This window comes from Hemicordylus capensis, chromosome 4 (genome assembly GCF_027244095.1).
Source record: "Hemicordylus capensis ecotype Gifberg chromosome 4, rHemCap1.1.pri, whole genome shotgun sequence".
Classification (NCBI taxonomy): domain Eukaryota; kingdom Metazoa; phylum Chordata; class Lepidosauria; order Squamata; family Cordylidae; genus Hemicordylus; species Hemicordylus capensis.
In genome coordinates, this window is record NC_069660.1 from 220,464,047 (window position 1) to 220,487,765 (window position 23,719).

Sequence of the window (23,719 nt, forward strand, 5' to 3'; positions counted from 1 at the left end):
GCTGCTAGGTAGCGTACTGAAGTCCAGGACCCCAGGGTAGGATACTGACCATATACCCTCTCCAGAATTGAGCTTTTCAGGTTTAAAGGCTGAAGAACTGGGTCAATTTGAGGTGATAAGGGAAGATATTCTAAACTGTCTTGAAAAACTACAAATTAACAAATAGTCAGGGCCAAATGACATCCACCCAAGAGTTCTGAAGGAACTCAAATGTGAAATTGCTGGTTTCCTAGCAAAAATATATAACTTGTCCCTACAATCAGGCTCTGTACCGGAGGACTGAAAAGAAGCCAATGTGACTCCGGTTTTCAAAAAGGGATCCATGGGCAATCTGAGAAATTACAGGCTGGTCAGCTTAACTTCGGTGGTAAATTGATGGAAAGCATATTTAAGGACATAATTGTTAAACGTATAGAAGAAAAAACCTTGCTGAAGGAGAACCAGCATGGCTTCTGCAAGGACAAGTCTTGCCTCACTAACCTTTTGGAGTTTTTTGAGAGTGTCAACAGTAGTGGTGTGCACAGAACCATGCAGCGCAGTCCGGCACTGAGGGGGGGTCTACCTTTAAGGGCGGGGGGGTAGAACTTACCCCTCCCGCCGCTCTTCCCCCTCCGGCGCTGCAGTTTAGACCAAAGTTTTTGGGGCGGCAGCGTTCCTCCCTGCTGCCCCTGCCCCCGTCGTTGCCCGGAAGTCACAGTAAGATGAACACGCATGTGTACGTCGCGGCGCACGTGCGCCTGTCGCCGCCATGTGCACACCGCCTAGGTCACACGCACGCTGCATGTGACGTAGGCGGTGTGCGCACGGCGGCAACAGGTGCGTGCACGGAGCGCGCATGCATGTTCATCTTACTGTGACTTCCGGGCAACGACGGGGGCGGGGGCAGCAGGGAGGAATGCTGCCGCCCCAAAAACTTCAGTCTAAACTGCAGCGCCGGACGGGGAAGAGCAGCGGGAGGGGTAAGTTCTACCCCCCCACCCTTAAAGGTAGACCCCCCCAGTGCCGGACCGGTCCGGTTCCAAACCGGTTCAGAGGCCTCCAACCTGGCCTCCGAACCGGTTCGTGCACATCTCTAGTCAACAGGCAGGTGGATAAAGGTGATCCAGTTGACGTAGTATACTTGGACTTCCAAAAAGCTTTTGATAAAGTTTCCCACCGAAGGCTCTTGAGTAAACTTAGCAGTCATGGAATAAGGGGAGAGGTTCATGTGAGGATCAGTAACTAGTCGAAGGAGAGGAAACAGAGAGCAGGAATAAGTGGACAGTTTTCACAATGGAGGGAGGGAGGAAGTGGGGTTCCCCAGAGATCAGTACTGGGACCAGTGCTCTTTAACTTATTCATAAACGATCTAGAAGTTGGGGTGAGCAGCAAAGTGACCAAATTTTCAAACTATTTAGAGTAGTAAAATCCACAACAGACTGTAAAGAGCTCCAAAAAGATCTCTCCAAACTGTGTAAGTGGGCAACAAAATGGCAAATGCGGTTCAATGTAAGCAAAAGAGATGTATATTGGGTTAAAAGAACCCAACTTCATATATACGCTGATGGGACCTGAGCTGTTGGTGACTGATCAGGAGAGAGATCTTGGGGTCATGTTGGACAGCTCATTGAAAGCGTCGACTCAGTGCACAGCAGCTGTGAAAAAGCCCAATTCCATGCTCAGAATCATTAGGAAGGGGATTGAAAATAAAAATGCTAATATAATGCCCTTAAACAAATCTATGGTGTAGCCACATTTGGAGTTCTGTGTACAGCTTTGGTTACCATATCTTAAGAAGGATATTGTAGAACTGGAAAAGGTGCAGAAGAGGGCAATCAAGATGACCAGGGGCCTGGAGCACCTTCCTTGAGGCTAGGCTACAGTATCTGGGGCTCTTTACCATGGAAAAGAAGCAACTAAGGGGAGACAAAGCCACCTAGTGGCGCAGTGGGGAAATGACTTGAATAGCAAGCCAGAGGTTGTCAGTTCAAATCCCTGCTGGTATGTTTCCCAGACTATGGGAAACACCTATATTGGGCATCAGCGAAATAGAAAGATGCTAAAAGGCATCATCTCATACTGCGTGGGAGATGGCAATGGTAAACCCCTCTTGTATTCTACAAAAGAAAAACCACAGGGCTCTGTGGTCACCAGGAGTCGACATCAACTAGATGGCACACTTTACCTTTACATTTAACGGGAGACATGGTCGAGGTATATACATTTATGCATGGAGTAGAGAGGGTGGACAGAGAGAAATTTCTCTCCCTCTCACACACTAGAACTAGGGGTCACCTGATGAAACTGAAGGTCGGGAAATGTAGGACCGACAACAGGAAGTACTTTTTCACCCTGTGCATAATTAATCTATGGAATTCTTGATATACCCTGTGATCAATTCCCCATAAACATAATATCATTCTGGGCCTAGAACGACACCCAATGTAGGCCCAGAAGTCTGAACCAAGGCACAACCATCTTGCAACCAGTTATTAAATTCCTAGTTGCTTTTAGAATGTAGCTGGGCACACCAGCCCTCCCTTCCTCTTGTTCACACCAGAGTTGTCCCTGATCCTTTAGAATGTAAATTTTGTTGCCTCTAATTGCTAGTTTCACTCCTACAAGGAAGCTAAGTCTCAGCCTTGGGGATAACAGTAAGCAATAAGCAGAGGGGCCCTGAGAGGCTCCAGACTTCACCAATAACAATCCTGCTGACATATAAGCAAGATAAGACCAAAGAACCAAACAAAAGGAGGCAGAACAAATTGTGAATTATAGAGCTCTGGAGACTGTTGTATGTCAGTGCCATGTCAATTGTTTGTTGTTTGATGCAAATGGAGATTGATCTGCGTATGTAATTGCCAAAGTATCTTCTTTCAATATATTGCTATGTCATAGATGTGTAGGATCAAATGACCTTGAATGTATAAATACTAGCCTGTAACTCTGTAAAATTGCTCTTGATTTCCGTACTTCCCGAGTGCCAACTCACTGCAGGAGCAAAAGGTTTTTTGCTTTTCCTCTGTGTGTGTGTGTCAAATTTGGCGTCGATACCACCCAGACAAAGAACCGGATTTTCGGTATATCAATGGGATGTGGTGATGGCCACCAGCTGGATAGCTTTAAAAAGGGCTTAGGCAAATTCATGGAGGACACGTCTATTAATGGCTACTAGTCTGGTGGCTGTGAATCATGTCCAGCCTCAAAGACACAATGCCTCTCAATACCAGTTGCAGTGGAGCAACAGAAAGAGAGGGGGCATGCACTCAGCTCTTGCCTGTGGACTCCCCAGAGGCATCTGGTGGGCCACTGTATGAAACATGATGCTGGACTAGATAGGCCTTTGGGCCTGATCCAGCAGGGCTTTTCTTATATTCTTATGAAGTTTTTCCCCCACACACACAGTGCATAATTCAACTCTGGAACTCTCTGCCATGGGATGTGGTAGTGGCCACTGGCTTGGATGGCTTTAAAAGGGGCTTAGACAAATTCATGGACAGGTCTATTAATGGCTGATTTGATGGCTATAGGCCACCTCCACGCTCAGCAGCAGGATACCTGTTGCAGGACAGCAACAGCAGAGAGGGGGCATGCTTTCTAGGGATGTGCGGACCAGCTTGAGGTTATGTAGCTGCCTATCAGGACCCGACAAATTTTAGACACTGTTGCACAGAACTTGGAAACATTCTGTGTGATAACAGGGCCTTGGAGTCAGAGAGCAGAACGGAGATGGAGAATTGGCTTGAGCAACTTGGTGACTTGTTTAATAGCAGGAGGATGAGGGTGATATGAGTGTCCCTGTAAAATGGGCAGTGGAGGAGACATGCTCTATTGTTTCAGTTTGCCCAGAGTTGCAGAAGCACAGGCATTGTGAGAAGGGGGTCTTCCTGTATCTGCCATCTAGCACAGCTAAAGGGAGGGCACTACAGCAGGTCAGGGCAAAGGCCCTTCTGTGTTTTGGGGCTTCCAACTGTGTGAGGTATACAGCAGGAGATTCAATGTATCTTAGTCTTTCATTGAAGTGGAAGTTTGGGACCCTGCCTAAATCAATTTGGCACATTTCTTGGATCACTCTTGATCCCAAGCCAAAGGGAGGCAAGCAGGAAGAAATATCCTTCCTGGACGGACTAAGAAGTACATGCATTTTGAGTTCCTTGGCACTTACCCAGTGTAGCACTAGGATCTGCTCATATTTATCAGCTAGTCATGGACACGGGCATACTGTAAGTATTCATATAATACTATTTATTAATAACACCATTTTGCCAATATACTAACTCTCTCCAGTGAAGCAGCTTCAAGGTTGTTAGTTTGTTGTTGCTGTTTTGCCAGATTCAGACCAGAAATCATGCCCTCCTCAGCTTGACTATGCTAATACAACTTGATTGTCACAACACTAATGTGAGGCTGCTCTTTTGGATTATTCAAAAGCTACAGACAGTGAAGGAAATGGCTGCCCAGGGATGTAGAGATAATTGAACATAGGTGTGGGGGTGGGGGAGACAAATATCCCTGCACCCCTGAGGTGGGGTGTCACTGGCTGGGCCACAGTTCACTTCAGTCTTCACTGTTGACTTAGTATGAATATATGAGGTGATTGTAGTAAATATCTATGTTAAATGTTTCTGAGCCGGACGAATGTGTATGCACAAGTTGTATGTGAAAGAGCCAACATGCATGAGGACTGTGTGTGATATTATTTGCATAGATGCAAGAAAAAGGGCATGCTAAGAAAGTTTTGTTTTTCATCATGTCCTTACAGTTCTTTGCCATGTATCACGACCATATTTTGGTATTTTTGGTGGATGCTTGCTTTCTAAAGATCAAAAGAAGTTAAAAACAAACCTAGGAGAAGCTATTTTGTATCTTCTTATATAGTTTGCACCTGACTTTGTTTTTTAATTGAGAGGAGGAGGAGAGTGAAAACCCCTTTATTTAAGGCTTGAAACATTGTGTTGGGGCAGAGAAGGGAAAATATCTTGGGTGGATACTAAAACTGACTGGAAGACATCGGGGACAGAGAAGTCAATCTTGCAAGCTTTTCTTTAGCAAGCCCTGTGAGTGTGTGTGTGTGAGAGAGAGTTGTATTTTTCATCTTGCTTTTTGGATCTTTTGATTTTTGCTATTGCTTTTTGAAACTGAAAACCTCTTCATTAAGTTATATACCTTGGCCTAGCCAAAGTTTGGAGTATTCTTATATTATCTTTTGTTTTGACAAATAAAGAGATCTATGAGGAGAAAAGCAGCCACCAATTTTTAAAATTACCCTTGGATTAATTACCCTTGGATTAGCCCACCCTAAAACCAAAGGCATTAATTTTGCTTGGAGAGGAAAGGCTTAACTTGAGATAAAGTATATATTCTCAGCAGGCACATATATCTTCTAATCAAAAGCAGCCATATATGTGACATTTGCAGCAAAGACTTGGGGTGGGGAGTGAAGAAGGTTGGGGGCTGGCGGGGGCATCCTCACTTCTTGTCCCAGGGCCCACTGTAACCTTGCTAGGCCACTGTGGTTGTCTGTCCTCAGTGAATCACTGGGAGCGCATTATGCCTATGCTTCAGGATCTGTACTGAATTCTTTTGGCCTTCTAGGTACAGTCCCAAGTGCTCATTTGGACGAGCAGAGGCCTAGGTAGCTTCCAGGGCTGCTCAACTTGAATCCTCCTGCAGATGTTGGCCTACAACTCCCATAATCCCTGGCTATTGGCCATTGTGGCTGGGGATTATGGGAGTTGTAGTCCAAAAACAGCTGGCGGGCCTAAGTTGAGCAGGCCTGCTTGAGACTTACATACCTACTTAAAGACTGCCTCCTTTCCTATGAATGGCCATACACAATATCAATGGCCTGTGGAGAGCAGCCTTGTGATAGTGGCTTCTGTGCATCAGGGATAATCAGCAAAAGTGCATAGAGAGAGAAGACACTCTTAATGGCTGCTTCCAATGATTAGAACTTCCTCCATTCCAGAGATCCACCAAAGTGCAAGCATTTACTGGCAGTGATTCAAACCATTTGCATTCAGCCCATGGGCCAGGGATAAACAGTTGCTATGGGGATGGAACCATTGTTTAAAAAATTCTTATATAATTAACAATATTCCCCCTCTTTACACATGTGCCCAGTCTTGGCTCTGTTCAGTCTTACAACTTTTATGCACAGACACAGTTTTCTTGAAGCTACTTGCAATGCTTTTTTTAAAGCCTTTATTATTTGCATTGTGTCTCAAACTGCTGTGTCTATTAGATCTAAATAGACTTCTAATATGGCAAAAAATATATTTGCTTCAGTTAGAGACCAAGATGTCACTAAAACCCTGAGAACATTTACTCAGACATTAATTAAATTGATGTCAACAGACTTTATACAGTGTAACTGTATTTAGGACTGCAGCCTTAGAAATTTTTATAGGGGAAGTTTTCACAAGAGAAACCTCAAAACTACCCTCTTCGTTTGTACTTGGCAATGTTACCAGCCCTCCTTTTGAGCCAGTTTCATTTTGTCACAAATTGTAAAAAACAGACATTTACAAGACAATGCTGCCACAAGGGCAAACCACAGAAAACCAATAAAAGGAAACCACAGGTTAAACCTACAAATTAGCTTTGGGTTTGGGGTTTTTTTCCTTAACTGAGTCTGTTTTGTGTGATTTAAATGTAGCAAAAAAAATTTTTTCTTCAGCTTCTTTTTTTGAGAACTTATAGTATTTTTTCATATAATTATGCAATTCATCTAAGAAGGCACTGACTGTTGAATAGCACTTAGCAATAGCACTTACATTTATATACCGCTCTATAGCTGGAAGCTCTCTAAGCGGTTTACAATGATTTAGCATATTGCCCCCAACATTTCTGGGTACTCATTTTACCGACCTCGGAAGGATGGAAGGCTGAGTCAACCTTGAGACCCTGGTCAGGATCGAACTTGTAACCTTCTGGTTACAGGGTGGCAGTTTTACCACTGCGCCACCAGGGGCTCCTTGTTGAAAATAATCTCATCCCAAGTGCCTGCTTATAGTTGGGGCAACTCTGAAGGAGGGACACAGAAAGGTTATTCACACAACCGCTCATCCTAATGCTGGGGAGGTCCGGAGGGGAGGCAGGCTCCTACCTGTCTCCCTGCAGACTATCAGGACTGTTCACAAACTTTGCTGTTGGCAGAGTGCCAGTGGGAGAGAGAAAGCTTGTGCTGGGTGGGTCTTCCATGGATTCAGAATGCAGCATGCAAGTAGCAGAGTATTGCAGGCGCTCCACTCTGCATGGCTGCTCCCCACCCCCGGCTCACTGCCTAAAATGGCAGCAGGCCAGTCGGGAGCCCAGCTACCCATGGTGATCATGCACACAGTTGCCTACTAGAAGTTCATTCTACCTCGGTAAAGACCTGGCCTGGGCGTTTTTCCACACAAGGTGTTAGCTCACATCGCCTCCAGAATGGAGGGTGTGCATTCACATATCAGCCAGATTTATCCCGAAGTCCCTGCAAGCTAGCAGGGAGTACTTCACACACGATTCGGGTTTTTCATTGTGCATAAGAGTATAGCCTGATCTATATCCAGGGTAAAAAAAAAACCCACACTTTTTACATCAGTTTTGGGGGGCAGATTTGAACTTGCAGTAAAGCCTGCTGTGTGAAAAACACCCTGGGTAGAGCAGCTGGTCAACCCAGGTCTGGAGCAGCTGGGGCCACAGGGGTCACCACGCTCCAGAAGACAGGAGCTGCCTGGGGTAACTCTGACTATTCTGTGAATAGGTTCAGAAGCTCCTTCACTGACAAGAGCTACCCCTCCCCATTCATTTAAACTGAGGCAGCAGATCCACATGCAGTGAAGAAAGCAGGTAATGTATGATGCCTTCTCTGAAATGAATAGGGCTGCATTACTCACACAAGGTCAAAGAGCACATCAGTGGTCCTCACTGGGGAAACTTACAGAAGTATAATCTTGCTTTCCACCTCCACAGAGAAGTTTTTTCAACATTCTTTGCAAAGTTACAGACCCATGTAACACATTCACCACAGAAACACACATATTATTATTACATTTATATCCCGCTCTTCCTCCAAAGAGCCCAGAGCAGTGTACTACATACTTGAGTTTCTCTTTCACAACAACCCTGTGAAGTAAGTTAGGCTGAGAAAGAAGTGACTGGCCCAGAGTCACCCAGCAAAGTCTCATGGCTGAATGGGGATTTGAACTCGGGTCTCCCCGGTCCTAGTCCAGCACTCTAACCACTACACCACGCTGGCTCACATATACAACATTAACGAAAGAAAGGCAAAAAAATGTTTTCCCAACAAATCTGGAAAGAGTTGGCTGTGTAACACTGACTTGCCTGAGAGAGGGGCGAGGGGGAGAATGATAGTGAGAAGATGACAGGATAGGGTCTGGCTCTGGAATCTCCACTGGCAATACTAAGCCACAATTGGTACACAAAGGGAGCTCCAGTCCAGCTGAGTATGAGACAGTGTTGGAGAATGTTATCTATGGAGAGTTAGTTCTGGGCCTAATGAGACTTAGTAGTTAAATTTTACCCCAGGAAAGGCCAGCTATAGTTACTGTAGGTGATTTGTCAGTGAAGGGTTTCAGATGTATAAGAAATTCCATCCAGAAATAGCAAAAGTGCATTTTTGCCATTTCAATCATGATTACATCTTTTATACTTCACCAGTGTCCACACATTATTTAGTTATTTAGGTAGTGTTATAATAGTAACAATCACAATACTGGTAAGGAATGAGGATGAAACTACCCCATATCACCAGGGTTCCCAATGTTTTGGAAATTACTTCAGTAGTTCATAGAGTACTTCAGAGACTAAGCATAGTAAATCAGAACAATAAAACACTCCTCAAAACCACTTTGATCTCAGTGGACCTTCTTCACACTCTACATAGCAAAAGTGATGACATCTGATAGAACATTAACATGTATCAAATTTAATGCCATTTCATTTATTGACTTGTACTGCCCAGTGGGTTTTACAAAGCCCAAATTGCTATTTTGTTTATCCACTTTAAAAAAAACTGATTTCAACACACACGATGATAAAAGCGGATAGGAATTTTTGCCTTTCTTTTTATCTCAGCTTTCAGGAAGGAAAAAAAATCCCCCCTGCTGTGAGCTACAAAGAGGGTGGTTAACCATTACAAAAAATGTAATTTCAAGGGGAGCAGTGTCAGATGCACTACTGTTACTGGTTAACAGTTATGTTTCTCAATTTTGTCCTAATTAATATAAATGTGAAAGTGCAGCATTACCACCCTAGAATAGACTGCTCTTTTATACTATAGTCTACACATTCATTTCAAATGATTAATTAACATTAAAGTCAACTGAAGATGCATCCCACATTTAGTAGTTTGTGCTGCTATAACCTAATGTCACATTCCAACCCTAACCAGAGGGGCACCTAGATAATTTTGGAGCCTGGACCTAGAGGCCTTTTGCCCTCTGCCCTGCCACTGCTGCTACCAGATAAACATCATCCCCCACGCCACACACACACACAAACACACACACACCATGACACATGCAGTATTTTTTTAATATGTGGGTTCTTAAGGGCCTAAACAGCGACAGAACTCACAAGAATATAAAGATGCAAAACAAGTATATTTATGAAAATATGCATTAGCAGAAACATTACAACATATTCCCATCCCACATATTTCTGGGAAGGCTGCCCCTGCCCAGCAGCACCACTCTCTCTCTCTCTCTCTCTCTCTCTCTCTCTCTCTCACCCCCCACACCCACTAATGCCAACATAAACACCCCACATAACACCGTACATAATGACTGCATTTAAAATGGCACTCTTCTCCTAGGTCTTTTGACTCTGCAATTTGAATTGCTGTCAATGGATCCTTCTTAATTACTCATTTCCCCTCCGCAGTCCCAACTTGCACAAGACCCGGTTGCAAACTTGGCAGTGCTCGCTCGGCCAGCAAGGCGAGGTGGGGTCAGTATCCCTCCTTGGTTATCCTCCTTGGATAATTGCATCCTCCTTCAGTGCGGTGGCTGGGGTATAAGAGCTGTTGAAGGGGAAGGAAGAAGGGAATGGATGCAACAGCCTCTTTAGGACCATTGAGTCTTGAAGGTAGGAAGCATCCCACATGGGCTTCTTACTACCCAAATCCCACATTAGGAAGCTTGAAGCCACATTAAGAAATATTTTAAAGCTCTGTTACCAGAACTGCATATCAATTCACTATGGCAAATCAAGGTATTAGAGGAGCAAAGTGCTTGCTAAAGACACACTTCCTCTAGGGGCACACACAACCTAGCCAAAGGCAAGGCTTGCTTCTTGATGGTTACGTGCCGGCACCCAGACACTTGTAGCAGTCTGACTCAGAGGGAGGGCTCTGCCTCCGCAGCCCAGCTGGCACTTGCTGCCAAAGAGGATGGACTTGGAGGAAGGCCGGGAGTTGGCCCGACCCCCGACCAAGGAAGATGGCCTCCCCCCATCCCTCCCTGCCCACCCTCCTGGCCAGAAAGCAGCTGCAGAGGAAGTCGGGAAAGCAAGCCAAGCCAGCCAGGAGGGTGGAGAAGCAGCCTCAAGGGCAGGGTGCCTCTGAGTACCAGTTGCAGGGGAGTAATGGCAGGAGAGAGGGCATGCCCTCAACTCCTGTCTGTGGCTTCCAGCGGCATCTGGTGGGCCACTATGCGAAACAGGATGCTGGACTAGATGGGTCTTGGGCCTGATCCAGCAGGGCTGTTCTTATGTTCTTATGAGATGGGCAGTAGGGGGGTGTCTTTTTTTATTTCTCGTTTGTTTGTTTCAGTCTAGAGTTCTGCAAAACCACTGACTCAGCAAAGTCGGTGGTCTTAGTGGGTGTTCCACAAGATCAAGGCTTAAGGTAAAGTCACTCTGTCACTATGGCCTCTCCATACATCTCCAAAGAAACATAAGGGTTCTTTGAAGTATCCCAAAAACCCACATAAAAACTGGAACTTTTTAGCACTGGCATAATTTGGGCTAAGTTCCAATGTGCAAAAAGAACCCCAAATTATGTATGGAGTACACCTCGGTATCTTGCAGGGACTTCAAGGTAAATCCCCCCAATATGTGAATGTACATCCACCATTCCCCTGGTACTTCAAGGTAAACTTGCTATCTGGGACTACGACTAAATATAAAGAAGACTGAAATAATGACTACGGGTACACCAACCAGCCTCAGAATTGATAATGAAGACACTGAAGTGGGGGATTGCTTCTGCCTTTTAGGATCGGCCATCAACAGTAAAGGATCCAGCAGTCAAGAAATATGCCACAGACTAGCACTTGTTAGGGTTGTAATGAAGGCCTTGAAAAGATATTTAGATACAGTGATCTGTCTATACCTACAGAGATTAGAATCATTTAGACAATGGTTTTTCCCGTGACACTCTATGGATGTGAAAGCTGGACTTTGAAGAAGCAGGATAGAAAAAGCATTGACGCTTTTCAACTTTGGTGCTGGAGAAGACTTTTGAGGATACTATGGACAGCCAGGAAAACAAACAACTGGATCATAGAACAAATCAATCCATAATTCTCACTCGAGGCACAAATGACCAGGCTCAAACTATCATTCTTCGTACACATTATGCAAAAACCCAGCTCCCTTGAGAAATTCATAATGCTGGGGAAAGTTGAAGGAAAGAGAAGAAGAGGACGACGACAGCAATGCATGCACCACTGAGAGACCTTAAAGGCCAAGTTGAAGACAGATAATCCTGGAGAGAATCTACTGTATCTATGTGGTCGCTAAGAGTCGACACTGACTTGATGGCACTTAATCAATCAACCAATGGTAAGGAACATTTAAACATTACCACTTCTTTATGCAGTGCTATCCTAAGAACATTTTCAGAAGCAGTAACATCTAAGCCACCTTTGGGGACAGTTCCTGATCTGACTGTAATAAATGGTAAGAACATAAGAACAGTCCAGTTGGATGTGGCCCAAGGCCTATCTAGTCCAGCATCCTGGTTCACACAGTGGCCCACCAGATACCTCTGGGATGCCCACAGGCAAGAGGCAAGGGCATGCCTTCCCTCTTGCTGCTACTCCCCTGCAACTGGTAGTCAGAGGCACTGTGTCTCTGAGGCTGGAGGCAGCCCATAGACACCAGACTAGTAGGCACTGATAGACCTGTTCTCCATGAATTTGTCTATGCCTCCTTTAAAGCTATCCAGGCTGGTGGCTGTCACCACATCTTGTGGCAGAGAATGTCATAGATTGACTATGCACTGTGTGAAAAGTACTTCCTTCTGTCAGTCCTAAATTTCCTGACCTTCAGTTTCTTGGGATGACCACTGGTTCTAGTGTTGTGCTAGAGGGAGAAAGAATTATCTCTAACTCCATTCTTTGCATAATTTCATACACTTCTAACATGTCTCCCCATAATTGCCTCTTTTCCAAACTAAAAAGCCTCAGATGCTGTAGCCTTGCCTCATAAGGAGGGTGCTTCAGGCCCCTGATCATCTTGGTTGACCTCTTCTACACCATTTCCAGTTCTACAATGTATTTCTTAAGATACGGTGACTAGAACTGTACACAGTACTCCAAATGTGGCCTCACCATAGATTTGTATAAGAGCATAATAATATTAGCATTTTTATTTTCAACCCCCTTTCTAATGATCCCTAGCATGGGATTTGCCTTTTTCACAGCTGCCACACACTGAATCAACACTTGCAACAAGCTGTCCACCACAACCCCAAGATCTCTCTCCTGGTCAGTCACTGATAGCTCAAATCCCATGTGCGTATATGTGAAGTTGGGAGGGTTTGCCCCAATATGCATCACTTTACATTTACTTGCACTGAACCACATTTGCCATTTTGTCGCCCATTCAAATGATAGAGGATCCAAGTGCATTGTGGTAGTCCACTGGAATGTAGATGAACCAAATCCAATTCTGAAGTAAACTTTGGTAAAGCAATTACATTTAACTGCTCTTCTATAAGCTCAATAGATTGTTTTCCATTTATGCCAAATCTGATATTGGCCATAATAATGTAATTAAAGCAACATCACGGATAGAGGGTGTTCGTTAACTGCTTTCTGTGGAATAGAACATCAACACAGTCATGGTTTAGAATTATAGCAATCAATGCTGTGTGTCTAAGAATAATACTTCTGGCATAATTGGGTTGTCTTCTTCTATAGTTCGAATTACTCATTACTGGCAGAGTTGACTCACCAGCAGTAATTGGAACAAATGAAATACTGATGGTGTTCATAAATTTTCAAACTTGTAGCATGCTATTTCAGGAAATCATAAAATTCCCAGTCCAAACTTTAAATTTCAAGGCATCTACCACCACAAAGATATGCCAGAAATCTCTTTGTTAAATAATAATGAAAACAAATTGTAAATCAAATGTGTCCATCTAGCCACACCCCTGTGTTGTGTTTATTTGCTATACATTGTTGTTTTATTTTTAAGTGAAGACCAATTTCTTGAGGTATATTTGAGCACAAGACATGTCGGAAGAACTTCATGAAAAGCCCACAGAAACAAATTACTTTATGCTGAGTGAAAGAAGGCAATTACACACAGAGAGAGACTGACAGACGAGGCGCTCTTACCCCCGGACCTTGGGGCCACAGTCCAATGGCCTCTAAGGTCCAGGGGGGCCTCCTGCCACCACCCTACCCCACGCCCTCCCTGCTTCTGCCCCGTGGCACTAAACTGCGGTGCCGAAAACTTCTGTGCGGCCAGAGGATGAGCTGAGCAGGCCTCCCCCACCCCCATAGTGGTGGTGGGCAGAGTGGGAGCAGCCGCTGGGCCTGACTGTTTGGCCCAGTGGCACTTGAGAACTGAGAGGCGCTCCAGCATACCTACACAGCTAAAATAGAGCAGGGCTGCTCAACTTCAGCCCTCCTGCAGATGTTGGCCTACAACTCCCATAATCCCTGGCTATTTGCCACTTTTACTGGGGATAATGGGAGTTGTATTTAAAAAAACAAACAGCTGGGATCCTAAGCTGAGCAGAACTGGAATAGAGTGTTGCAAGCCCGTGATGTCGGGGCTTGCGACACTCTATTCCAACTGCGCAGGTGTGCTGGAGCACCTCACAGTTCTCAAGGGCTGCTGGGCTGAACAGTCAGACCCAGTGGCCACTCCTGCTCCGTCTGCCGCCGCCACACAGGGGTAGGGGAGCTTGTATTTTTTGCAGATGTTCCAGTGTATCATCCCTGCTACTTTGTCATGCCTTTGTTTGTAGTCAGTCTGTGCGATCTTTTTACAACAGCTGATTAGGTGGTCCACGGTTTCATCTGCTTCTTTACAAAGGCGGCACTTGCTGTTTGTGGTTGATTTTTTTACTTTTGCTCTTATTGCATTTGTTCTTAGTGCCTGTTCTTGTTCATCCAGTATTAAACCCTCTGTTTCTTTCTTCAAGTTGCCATTCTTAGGCCATTGCCATGTCTTGGTGATGTCTGATTTTCCACTTATATTGTGCAAATATTGACCCTGCAGTGGCTTATTTTTCCATTTTTCTGCTCGGTTCTTGACTTGTTCTTTCTTGTAGGCCTGCTTTGTTTCATTGGTGTTGAATAGTTTCTCGTTATTGACCATTTGAAGTGCATCTTATTCCCTGTCCTTGATATATTCTTCAAGGCCTCTTTTCTCCTCCTCTACTGTTTGATGGACTTGCAGCATTCCTCTTCCACCTGAGCTGTGAGGGAGGTATAGCCTATCTACATCACTGCGGGGGTGCAGAGCATGACTGATAGTCATGATTTTCCTGGTCTTGCGATCTAGCATCTCTAGCTCTGCCTGGGTCCAGTCTATTATCCCTGCAGTGTATCTGATAACAGGTATAGCCCATTATTATTATTTATTTATTAATAAACATGTTCTCCCCATGAGATGTTCAAGGCCAGTCAGGCATATGTTCAAGCCTGTCCTCTCACACTCTAGCATGACCAAGACACAGAGCACAAATTGGTTTGGTTCTTAATGGCTTCCAATGCCTCCCATTGTAAATAGGCAAGTAAATGCTCTGTAGCAAAGTAAAGTTATGTGGTTTGTTCTGAGAGGACAGGAGGCAGGGGCAAGTTTTGGGTAAGCAGGCCATTTGCCAGGTCTGAAGCAATAGCTTTAGTGCTGGATGGGACAGTGGGAAATGGGGAATGAAAAGTAATGGAATGGGTCTGCGGAAAGGACTAGAAGTCTCTCCAGCCCCTCCCTCACCCATCAAACTTGATGAGTTTCTATCTAGTCTATATTAAAAGACTTATTTTGATCTCTGTTTGTTTGGACCTTAGATCTAGTCTCTGTCTAGTTATGGCTAATTATTTTCTGAGTTCAGTTCCCCATGTTTGAAAATAACTATGACTAACCTCATAATGGTTTCACAGTAAAGCATTTCCCTCAATAAATAAGTTTTATTATATCAAAAAATATTTGTGTCATAGCATTTTTACATCACATGTCAATATTATTATATTTACATTTTGTAATACACCAAAACACCTAGTAAAGTAATTTCCAAAAGCTTGGCTACCAATATTTCACCCTGCCACTATACCTATGGCTGTAACTTGGTGTGTAGATACTAGCAGGCAATAATGTTTATCTCAATGCTGCAAAAAGCTTCATTTGATTATTTCTGCACATCAGGTTGCTATAAAAGACTGTGAGGAAATGCCCCTCTCCGTGTGTTCATGACTAGACCAATACTCTTGCCAACACAGAAAAAGTTGGCAACCTGGGAGTCAAAAGGGCAGCTCTGACTGCAAAAAGGCCCTTCTGTTTGGAAAATATTTCTGCTGGCAGAAGGACATGAGTCATCAACCTAGCTAATCAGAATTCGATTGCATTATTCCCCCCCCCCCCTTCTAACAGGGAATAAAGTTCCTGGGTTTCATTCTAAAAGGCTTCATGAATGACAACATCATAGCCTCTGGTTATCTCAATAATTCTTCTCCAAAGCATTCAGGGATATTTTATTACAAAGCAGAATACTGACCTATATGGTCATCATAAAAATGGAATACCAAGAAGAAGAAGAAGAAGAAAAAGACAACAGGCTCTTGCCCAGAAAGGTTCCCATCAACTACCCCACAGCTCAAATCAAAGCAAACCAGTTCCCCTTGTGTAAAGAGGGTATTCTAAATAGGCCAAATGTACCAACCCCATCCTAGGTAGGAAGTCCTTTGTTGTCTCTCTCAGCCTAACTTACTTCACAGGCTTGTTGTGAGGAGAAACCCAAGTATGTAGTACACCGCTCTGGGCTCCTTGGAGGAAGAGCGGGATATACATGTAAAAATAAATAAACAGACAAACAAACCACGATGCCCTTTCAATGGGCAAAGCACTCTATCAGTAAAATTAAGAAGAGGTAACATTTCCCCTGGCCAGTACTCCATCTTTCTCCCTACCTTGCCCTTTGCTTGCTTGCTTGCTCTATCTCTCCCCAACATCCAGTAAGCAGGCAAACCTCTCTCCCTATCCTTCCATGTTTGTTTCCTCTCCCTTTCTCAGCAGTTCGTTTTCCAGTTTTCCAACACCATGCCTCTCTAGGACTGATGCTTCTCTGCTTACTGCTTTTAATTGCTAAATTTATTAAAGTGCCTTATTATTGTTCTCAACGACCCTTGACCCTACCTTTTATATATTATTCCCCAAATAAAGTTTTAATTGATTATCTGTACCAAATCCATCTCCTATCCTGCCTCATGTTGACATGCATATTACAATGTCTGCAATATTCCAACTTGGCTTGTTTTTTTGTCAGATGGCAACTCTATTAGCTTGCATTGGCTCTTTTTCTTTCTGTCCAGAATGTCATAATTTTAACTGCAATACAATTTCTTCACATGATGTTCATCTCAGGATAACACCCCCTAAATGCACTTCAGCCTCTTATTTGTTTGCATATCCAAGTGGTAGATCAGAAGTTAAAGTGACTGGGAGAGTCATTGGTCCCAGGCAAAATCCAGAACTTGCTTGACATTTATTTACTCTCTGATATATGGTTGCAGGGTGACCACTTCTTTCTAACAGGTTTCCTGTACCTAACATAGGACAGGCAGACAGGAATTCGGTGTCTTCATTTTCCCCTGTGTTAAGGCATGTCAGGACTAAAACAGGCATGCTGCAGAAGATTTGTGATTGGCTCTTGCTAGGTTTTTTGTTTTTACTTTAGGACAAAGTCACTTAACTGACTCAACACAGTCTTAATTAAATCCTTACAATTGATAAGGGCTCAATGGTAAAAACTTTGCTACAAAACTCTGCAAGTGTATAAAACAACAATACCAGCACTTAAGTAAGATTGCAACCCAAAGAACCCTCCTGTCTCCAGCACTGTTAGGACCAATCAAAACAAATCATCATTGCACAACTTAATATGCAACTTAATATGCTCCCTTTTAATTATTATCATTTAAGCTGTTATCCATAAGAAACATTTCCCTGCACAAAAATTAGAAAAATATCTAATCTGTGCATAATCATTTTGATTACAAATAACTGTATGCTCAAGAGTAATAGGCAACAGAGCTGTTGCAGGATCAAGGCCTGAAAGAACTGGCAACAAATGTGCTTATTTACCTCACCACTTGTTATTAATTGTTGCTGTATTTTGTTACAGGTTGTATCCTTGACATCTGAGAGTTTCAAATACTGTTTCATTATTTCATATGCTGCCACCTGCTGCAAGCAGACAAAGATCAAGAGCTTGTTGATTCTCCTCTTTGGATGAATCAGGGAAGGAGCCTCCTTCCCTGATTTATCCTCAGAACAACTCTATGAGGTTAGGCCAGGGGTTCCCACGCGTGGGTACCAGAAGTCCTTGGACTACAACTCCCATCACCCCCAGCTACAGTGGTTGGCCATTGTGGCTGGGAATGATGTAGTTCAACAATGTCATCTGGGGACCCAAGATGGCTTAGGCAAAGAGAGAGGGAGAGAGATTAACCTGGTCACCCAGTGAACTGAATATAGATTAGGGATGTGCACAGAACCAGTGAAGACTGGTTCAACGGCATGGGGAGGTGGTTTTAAGGGTGGGGTGGGTGCACTTACACACACCCCCGCCATGTTTTCCTTGCATGAGTATGTAAGAGCCCGTCGGGGCAGCAGTGTACCTCCCTGCTGCACCATGCTGCCGTTGCTACAGTGAGTTGCACAGCCACTGCTACTTCCAGTAACTGGCAGCACGGGGAGGCAGGGAAAACATGGCGGGGGGGGGAGTGCACCCACCACACCCTTAACCCCCCCCCTCCGCCTTCGAACTGACCCTGTGTTCAAACCTTTTTGGAGGCCCATAAAAGGGCTTCCAAACAGGTTCGTGTACATCCCTAATGTAGATTTGAACCTGGAACTTCATGGTCCCCTTAGCTTGCCACTCTTACTCCATGAATTCTAATGGATGGAAAGGCAGGAGTTATCCTTAGGATTCTGCACAGAGAATTTCATTCATGTTCTCACATGTTTTCCAAACAGAAGAACGGAAGACCCGAATATTTCATGCCTCCACTTCCCCTTTTACTCTGCTCAAACTACTTGAAAATTTAAAGGCTGGTTCATTGTTTTCCCAATTGCTTGTGTGTGATGCAGGCAAAATGCAGCCCAGTTCCCCTATTAATGTCCCCACTTCCTTGAAGCCAAGGGATCTATTTTCAGGGGTGAAAACAGATTTCAGAGAGTGAGATTTTCAATCATGCAGCACTTAGGTGTGCATGATTATTAGTACTGCCAGCAGTCTAACAAGGTCTGAATGGGCCTGTGTGGCTCCACCGCCACCGCCCCTTTTTTGCTGGTGTGACTGTCACACTTGCAGGATGGGGAATGCTGGGGTCCTCCTCCTTCCCAGGGGCCAAGCAGAAGGACAGAGTGCCACTCCCCAGAATGCTTCGTCATAGTCAGGAACATAAACTTTTCAGTAACATGTAAGATTCCAGGACGAAGCTTAGATTTTTGGAAGGGTGCTGTTTTCTAAGAAAATCTAACAGAAATTGTGGGCAGCAAAAAAGAAAGCGGCTTCCTTTGATCATACTGACCATGCTCCACTGCATTTGAGCAGGCTGAGCTGCACAGAGTACGAAAATCTCACAGCTGGGTGGGTAGTCACGCTACACCTGCAAAGAGCTGCAAAGGACCTCAAACAAAGAAGCAAATAGCTAGACTAGAGAACCAGTTGGCTGGCTTCTCCCCTGCTAACTGGGCAAAGAGGCACCTTTTACCATGGTGATTCTCTTTATTTAGAAGGGGGAGAGTAACTGGCCCTATCAACCCCCAGTACAGTACTTCCAGTGACTGTTGCTGGTGTCTATCTTATGTTTCTTTTTAGAATGTGAGCTCTTTGGGGACAGGGATCCATCTTATTTGTTTGTTATTTCTCTGTGTAAACCGCCCTGAGCCATTTTTGGAAGGGCGGTATAGAAATCGAATTATTCTTATTCTTATTCTGGGGCAGGAAGAAGCCCTTGCTGGCTCTCCTCCTTGCTTATACAGCCAAACGGAAACAGAAAGGATCAAGGAAGCAGAAATTTCTTCAGTCTCTTCTTCCTCCAACTTCAGCCGCCCTTCCTCTTTCGCTCCCTCCCTAGTGTCAGCTGGGCTCTGGGGACGGGCAGACAAAAGCGTCATAGGTTCTCGCTAAATGGTGGATACGCGGCTGAGTCTCGCGACTCTATGATCACCGTTCCTCTCCAAGCTCCTGCTAACTGCCCTCCGTCCGCAGCTCACCAAAACTCCGCCTTGAGAGCCGAAGCTCCTCCCTTCTCACCTCTGTGTGGCTGCCGAAAGCTTGCGCGTGCGCGCTTTGGAAGCGAGGAATGGTGGCGTGTTACTAAGCAAAGGTACCGTGGGGAGGCTCTCGGCCATGGAGCACGCGCGGCTGTTGAGCCGGCGTCTGCGGCCGCACGTGCTCTGCTGGTTTGGCTCAGGAGTCCACTGCAGTCGTCACCACCACCAGCTGCAAGGAGAACTCTCGACCCGCTTCCTGGAGGCCGTGGCCAGTGTACAAGCATGGGTTGCTTGCAGGCCCGGGAAATGCCGGCTGCGGCGCATGGGCGCCCAGAGTTTATTCTGCGCAAGTAAGTCAGGCGCTCATGGGGCTTCTGTGCACGCGCGCGCGAGTTATTCCAGATGTTCGCCCTTTGCAGCCTGATTACGTGCTTTCCCAGAAGCCAAGGGAAAATCATCACCGTTTGATTTTGTTTGATTCGCTCTGTGTTCAATGAAACTATTCCCAATGCCTAGGATTTTGATGCCTATGTGGGGCCTGTATGAATTCCAACCTTTTGGCAAGTCCCGAAGAAGTCTCAGTAATATGTTCACATGTCCGTATTCCTAACTGGCCAAAGTAGTGATTCTCTTTATTTAGCAGGGGGAGAGCAACTGGCCCTATCCATTCCCAGCACAGCATCCCCTCTAGTGGCTGTTGTTGGTGTCTCTTATGTTTCTTTTTAGATTGTGAGCCCTTTGGGGACAGGGATCCATCTTTATTTCTCTCTGTAAACTACTTTGGAAACTTTTGTTGTGAAGTGGTTAGGATTTCCATGTCCCCCAGAATTTAATGTAGCCCCCAGATTTTGGCTCCTCCACATGGCTGCTAAATTCCACCTGGATTTACATGGATTGAAAATGCCGTGTTCAGATTGCCTGGATTTTACTCTGGATCTGATTGCATGGGAGAGCAGAGCAGTAGGAGAAAGTATACAAATCGGTCAAATAAATGAATAAATAAAATGCAAATTAGTTGCAAATATGCAAATTATATCACCTGGATTTGGGAAGCTTGAATATGGCAACCCTAAAAGTGGTATATAAATATTTGTAGTAGTTGTAGTAGAAGTATCATGTATCTGCTTTTGTTACCTACTTCTACTTTTCATTTTTTTTCTTTTTCTTTTTAAAGAGGAGTGGGATTTAAATAGCCTGAGAGCACTTGTACAGATGCCACATGTGCAAGGTCCACTGTATTGGCGCTTACTCCTTGAGTGTGAGGATTGCAGGCTAAAAGTTTTTCTTCAACTTCCTTATGCAATTATAAAACCTTCATTGGTTGGAATATACTGATTTATAGTTATTCTGAGGTATTATACATAGGTGTGCTGCTGACCTGTTTATAGTACCCCTGAATGGCCCATGCACACACAGGAGGCTCATTTAAATGTGGCAGGATACATGCAGACTGCTTGCATGAATAAGCACTTCATCTACGGTCTCTATTTTGTCAGCTTTTTGCCTCCATATTAATGCTTCGGTAAGCAGATCACTTGCAGAAGCAGGTTTTGTTGGTACAATTTGGCCCTGACGGAATGGACTCTTGTAGGTTTTTCTAGCATTGTGTGTTGTAAGTAATGCTAGAAACATGGTTGGTGAAGTGTTCCTGGAAATTAATAATCTTTCTAATCCCTTATGCAGTCTCTTAAGATGCTAGCTGTAATGCTTAGACGATGATTACTACTGTTGTTGTTGTTGTTCTTGCTACTGTGTTAAACCTGTTTTGCACTAATGTTATATTAGGTGCTGTACAAAAAACAGATGCTCTGTAAGTAACCTGGAAAGAACAGTATAAAAGAAAAACTTATTTGGGATTGGTGTGCTGCAGTGGTTATTGACATGCGATTTTTCTTCTTCTTTCCACCCACCATCAGTTAAGAGCCAATTTAGTTTTATGTGCAAATGGATTTCTAATCTGATCTGGTATCAATGATTGTAAAAGTATTTCTCAATAGCTGATAAATTCTTAGTTTGCAAATATTAAGAAAATCATTTGTGGCTAAAATAAACGGGTTAGCTGTGGCTTATGATGAGTTTTCAATCAGGCCCTCATTGCTAAACAAAGTTCTGATTGATGCTTTATATGATCTGAAAATAAATAGAATGTATTTACAAGTTATGGTTCCTTGTTTATCCTCCTTCAGGTCGTCTTTCTCGACACTTGACTACAGAGGTGTCTCAAGCCACTTTAGCCAGCGTGGCCCCTGTGTTCTCAGTGGTAAGTGTCATGCCTGTTCTTATGACAATAAGGAGTGCAGGGCAAATTAAGAGAGGGATGTAGCACGTTGAGAAGAAGCAAGAGAAAAGCTGGTTGGTGACAGGGCACGCAGAAGGAAGAAGATGCCGAAGAGACACTCCTGGGAGAGGAGAGAGAGAGAGAGAGAGAGAAAGGAGAAGAAAAGCAGAGAGAGACAAGACTTGGAGATAGGGATGTGCCCGAAACTGTTACGGAGGCAGCAGGGGGGTTCCCTTAAGGGTAGGGGAGGGTGCAATTATCCCTCCTGCTGCATTTCCCCCGTCGGCACTCCATTGTATCAAAGCCCCTTGGGGCGGCAGCATACCTCCCGGCCGCCCCATTGCCTTCCTCGGCCGGAAGTATCAGGCACGCGTACTTCCGGCTTTGATACAGTGGAGTGCGGGTGGGGGAAATGTGGTGGGAGGGGTAAGTGCACCCTCCCCCGCCCTTAAGGGAACACTCCTACTGCCTCTGAAAGCCGAAACAGACCCGGTGGCTGAAACGTTTCAGAGGCTTCTATAATGGCCTCCAAAACATTTCAGGCCCATCCTTGCTTGGAGAAACTAGCACAGAAACTGTCGTTGGACAGCTAATTGCTACCATTACCACATAACCAATAGTGGTTTGCGTTGCGTCGGATCACCTGAGTTCTTTATTATTATACATGTTAATTGGTTGTATTAGCAATAGCAATAGCACTTACATTTATATACCGCTCTATAGCCGGAGCTCTCTAAGCGGTTTACAATGATTTAGCATATTGCCCCCCAACATTCTGGGTACTCATTTTACCAACCTCGGAAGGATGGAAGGCTAAGTCAACCTTGAGCCCCTGGGCAGGATCGAACTTGTAACCTTCTGGTTACAGGGCGGCAGTTTTTTACCACTGCGCCACCAGGGGCTCACACACACCCAGCATTTTGTATGTGTGTGGCCGACCCCCCACCCCCTTCCCAAATCAACTTCGCAATGCCTGGACCAATATGAAGTATTACTTGTTTTTATGAAACATCAACCATTGAAATGCAAAAAGATGCTTTCTGAAGCCTGCATTAGTTATCTTAAGCTCCTTGTTTCTCATGGTTCCATCTCCAGAACACACTCTGTCAATGGATAAGCCAGCTGAATTTTCTCTGAGTATGCTGAGAACTGCAGTGCATGAGGTTTTTTATATATAGTTCAGCAATCTAAGGACTCTTAAAACATGTACTAATTTGAAAATTAAACAGAAGTGGCAGGGTGCAGTATTAGCACAGAAAGCTAAATGATGTAAGTGCCTCTTTTTTAGCTAACTTTCCTTAAGGAAAGTAAGCTTATGAGGTCACCCAGCATTCTGTATGTGTGTGGCCGACCCCCCACCCCCTTCCCAAATCAACTTCGCGATGCCTGGACCAATATGAACCAAATTGGGTACAGGTGTAGGGACACCTCAGTGGCGTTGTTTGTGACAATGTCATCCACCCCGATTCAAAGTAGCGGGTGCGTAAACATTTGAGGCGCAAGTGGGCTAACTTGTGATCCATCTAAATGATTTGAAGCAAATTTGCTACAGGTGTAGGGACACAGGGACGCCTCGATGGCATAGTTTGTGATGATGTCATCCACCCCAGTTCAAAATAGTGGTTGTTTGAATGTTTAAGGCTTAAGTGGGCTGACCTGTGAGGATGATAATTATCAATTAAGATTATAGTGAAAGAAAAATACGCACATTCATTCTTACCAGAACAACTTGTTTTTTATTATCTGAATTCAGTTTGCCGGCAGATTGATGCAGTT

The 23,719-nt window shown here is 44.4% G+C and overlaps 2 protein-coding genes across 6 annotated transcripts in view; one reads left to right on the forward strand and one right to left on the reverse strand.

Moving 5' to 3' along the window:
• The window catches only part of DCDC2 (doublecortin domain containing 2), a 115,469-nt gene extending 95,650 nt beyond the window's left edge, over positions 1-19,819 (reverse strand). The window contains exon 1 of the mRNA XM_053246909.1: positions 19,706-19,819. Coding sequence (XP_053102884.1) covers positions 19,706-19,803 — 98 coding nt within the window. The 5' untranslated portion in view covers positions 19,804-19,819. The remainder of the gene's footprint in view (positions 1-19,705) is intronic.
• Positions 1-23,719, forward strand: part of MRS2 (magnesium transporter MRS2) — a 48,468-nt gene that overhangs the window by 2,734 nt on the left and 22,015 nt on the right. For 3 of the 5 annotated variants that reach the window (XR_008306353.1, XM_053246911.1, XM_053246910.1), the window contains exons 1-2: positions 19,802-20,015; positions 21,852-21,925. Coding sequence is in view for 2 of the 5 variants with exons in the window: in XM_053246911.1 (XP_053102886.1) it covers positions 19,802-20,015; positions 21,852-21,925 (288 nt within the window). In the remaining 3 variants the exon portion in view is untranslated. Of the gene's footprint in view, positions 1-4,133; positions 4,203-19,801; positions 20,016-21,851; positions 21,926-23,719 lie in introns of those variants that run through there. The other 2 variants (XM_053246913.1, XM_053246912.1) reach the window with 2 other exon arrangements.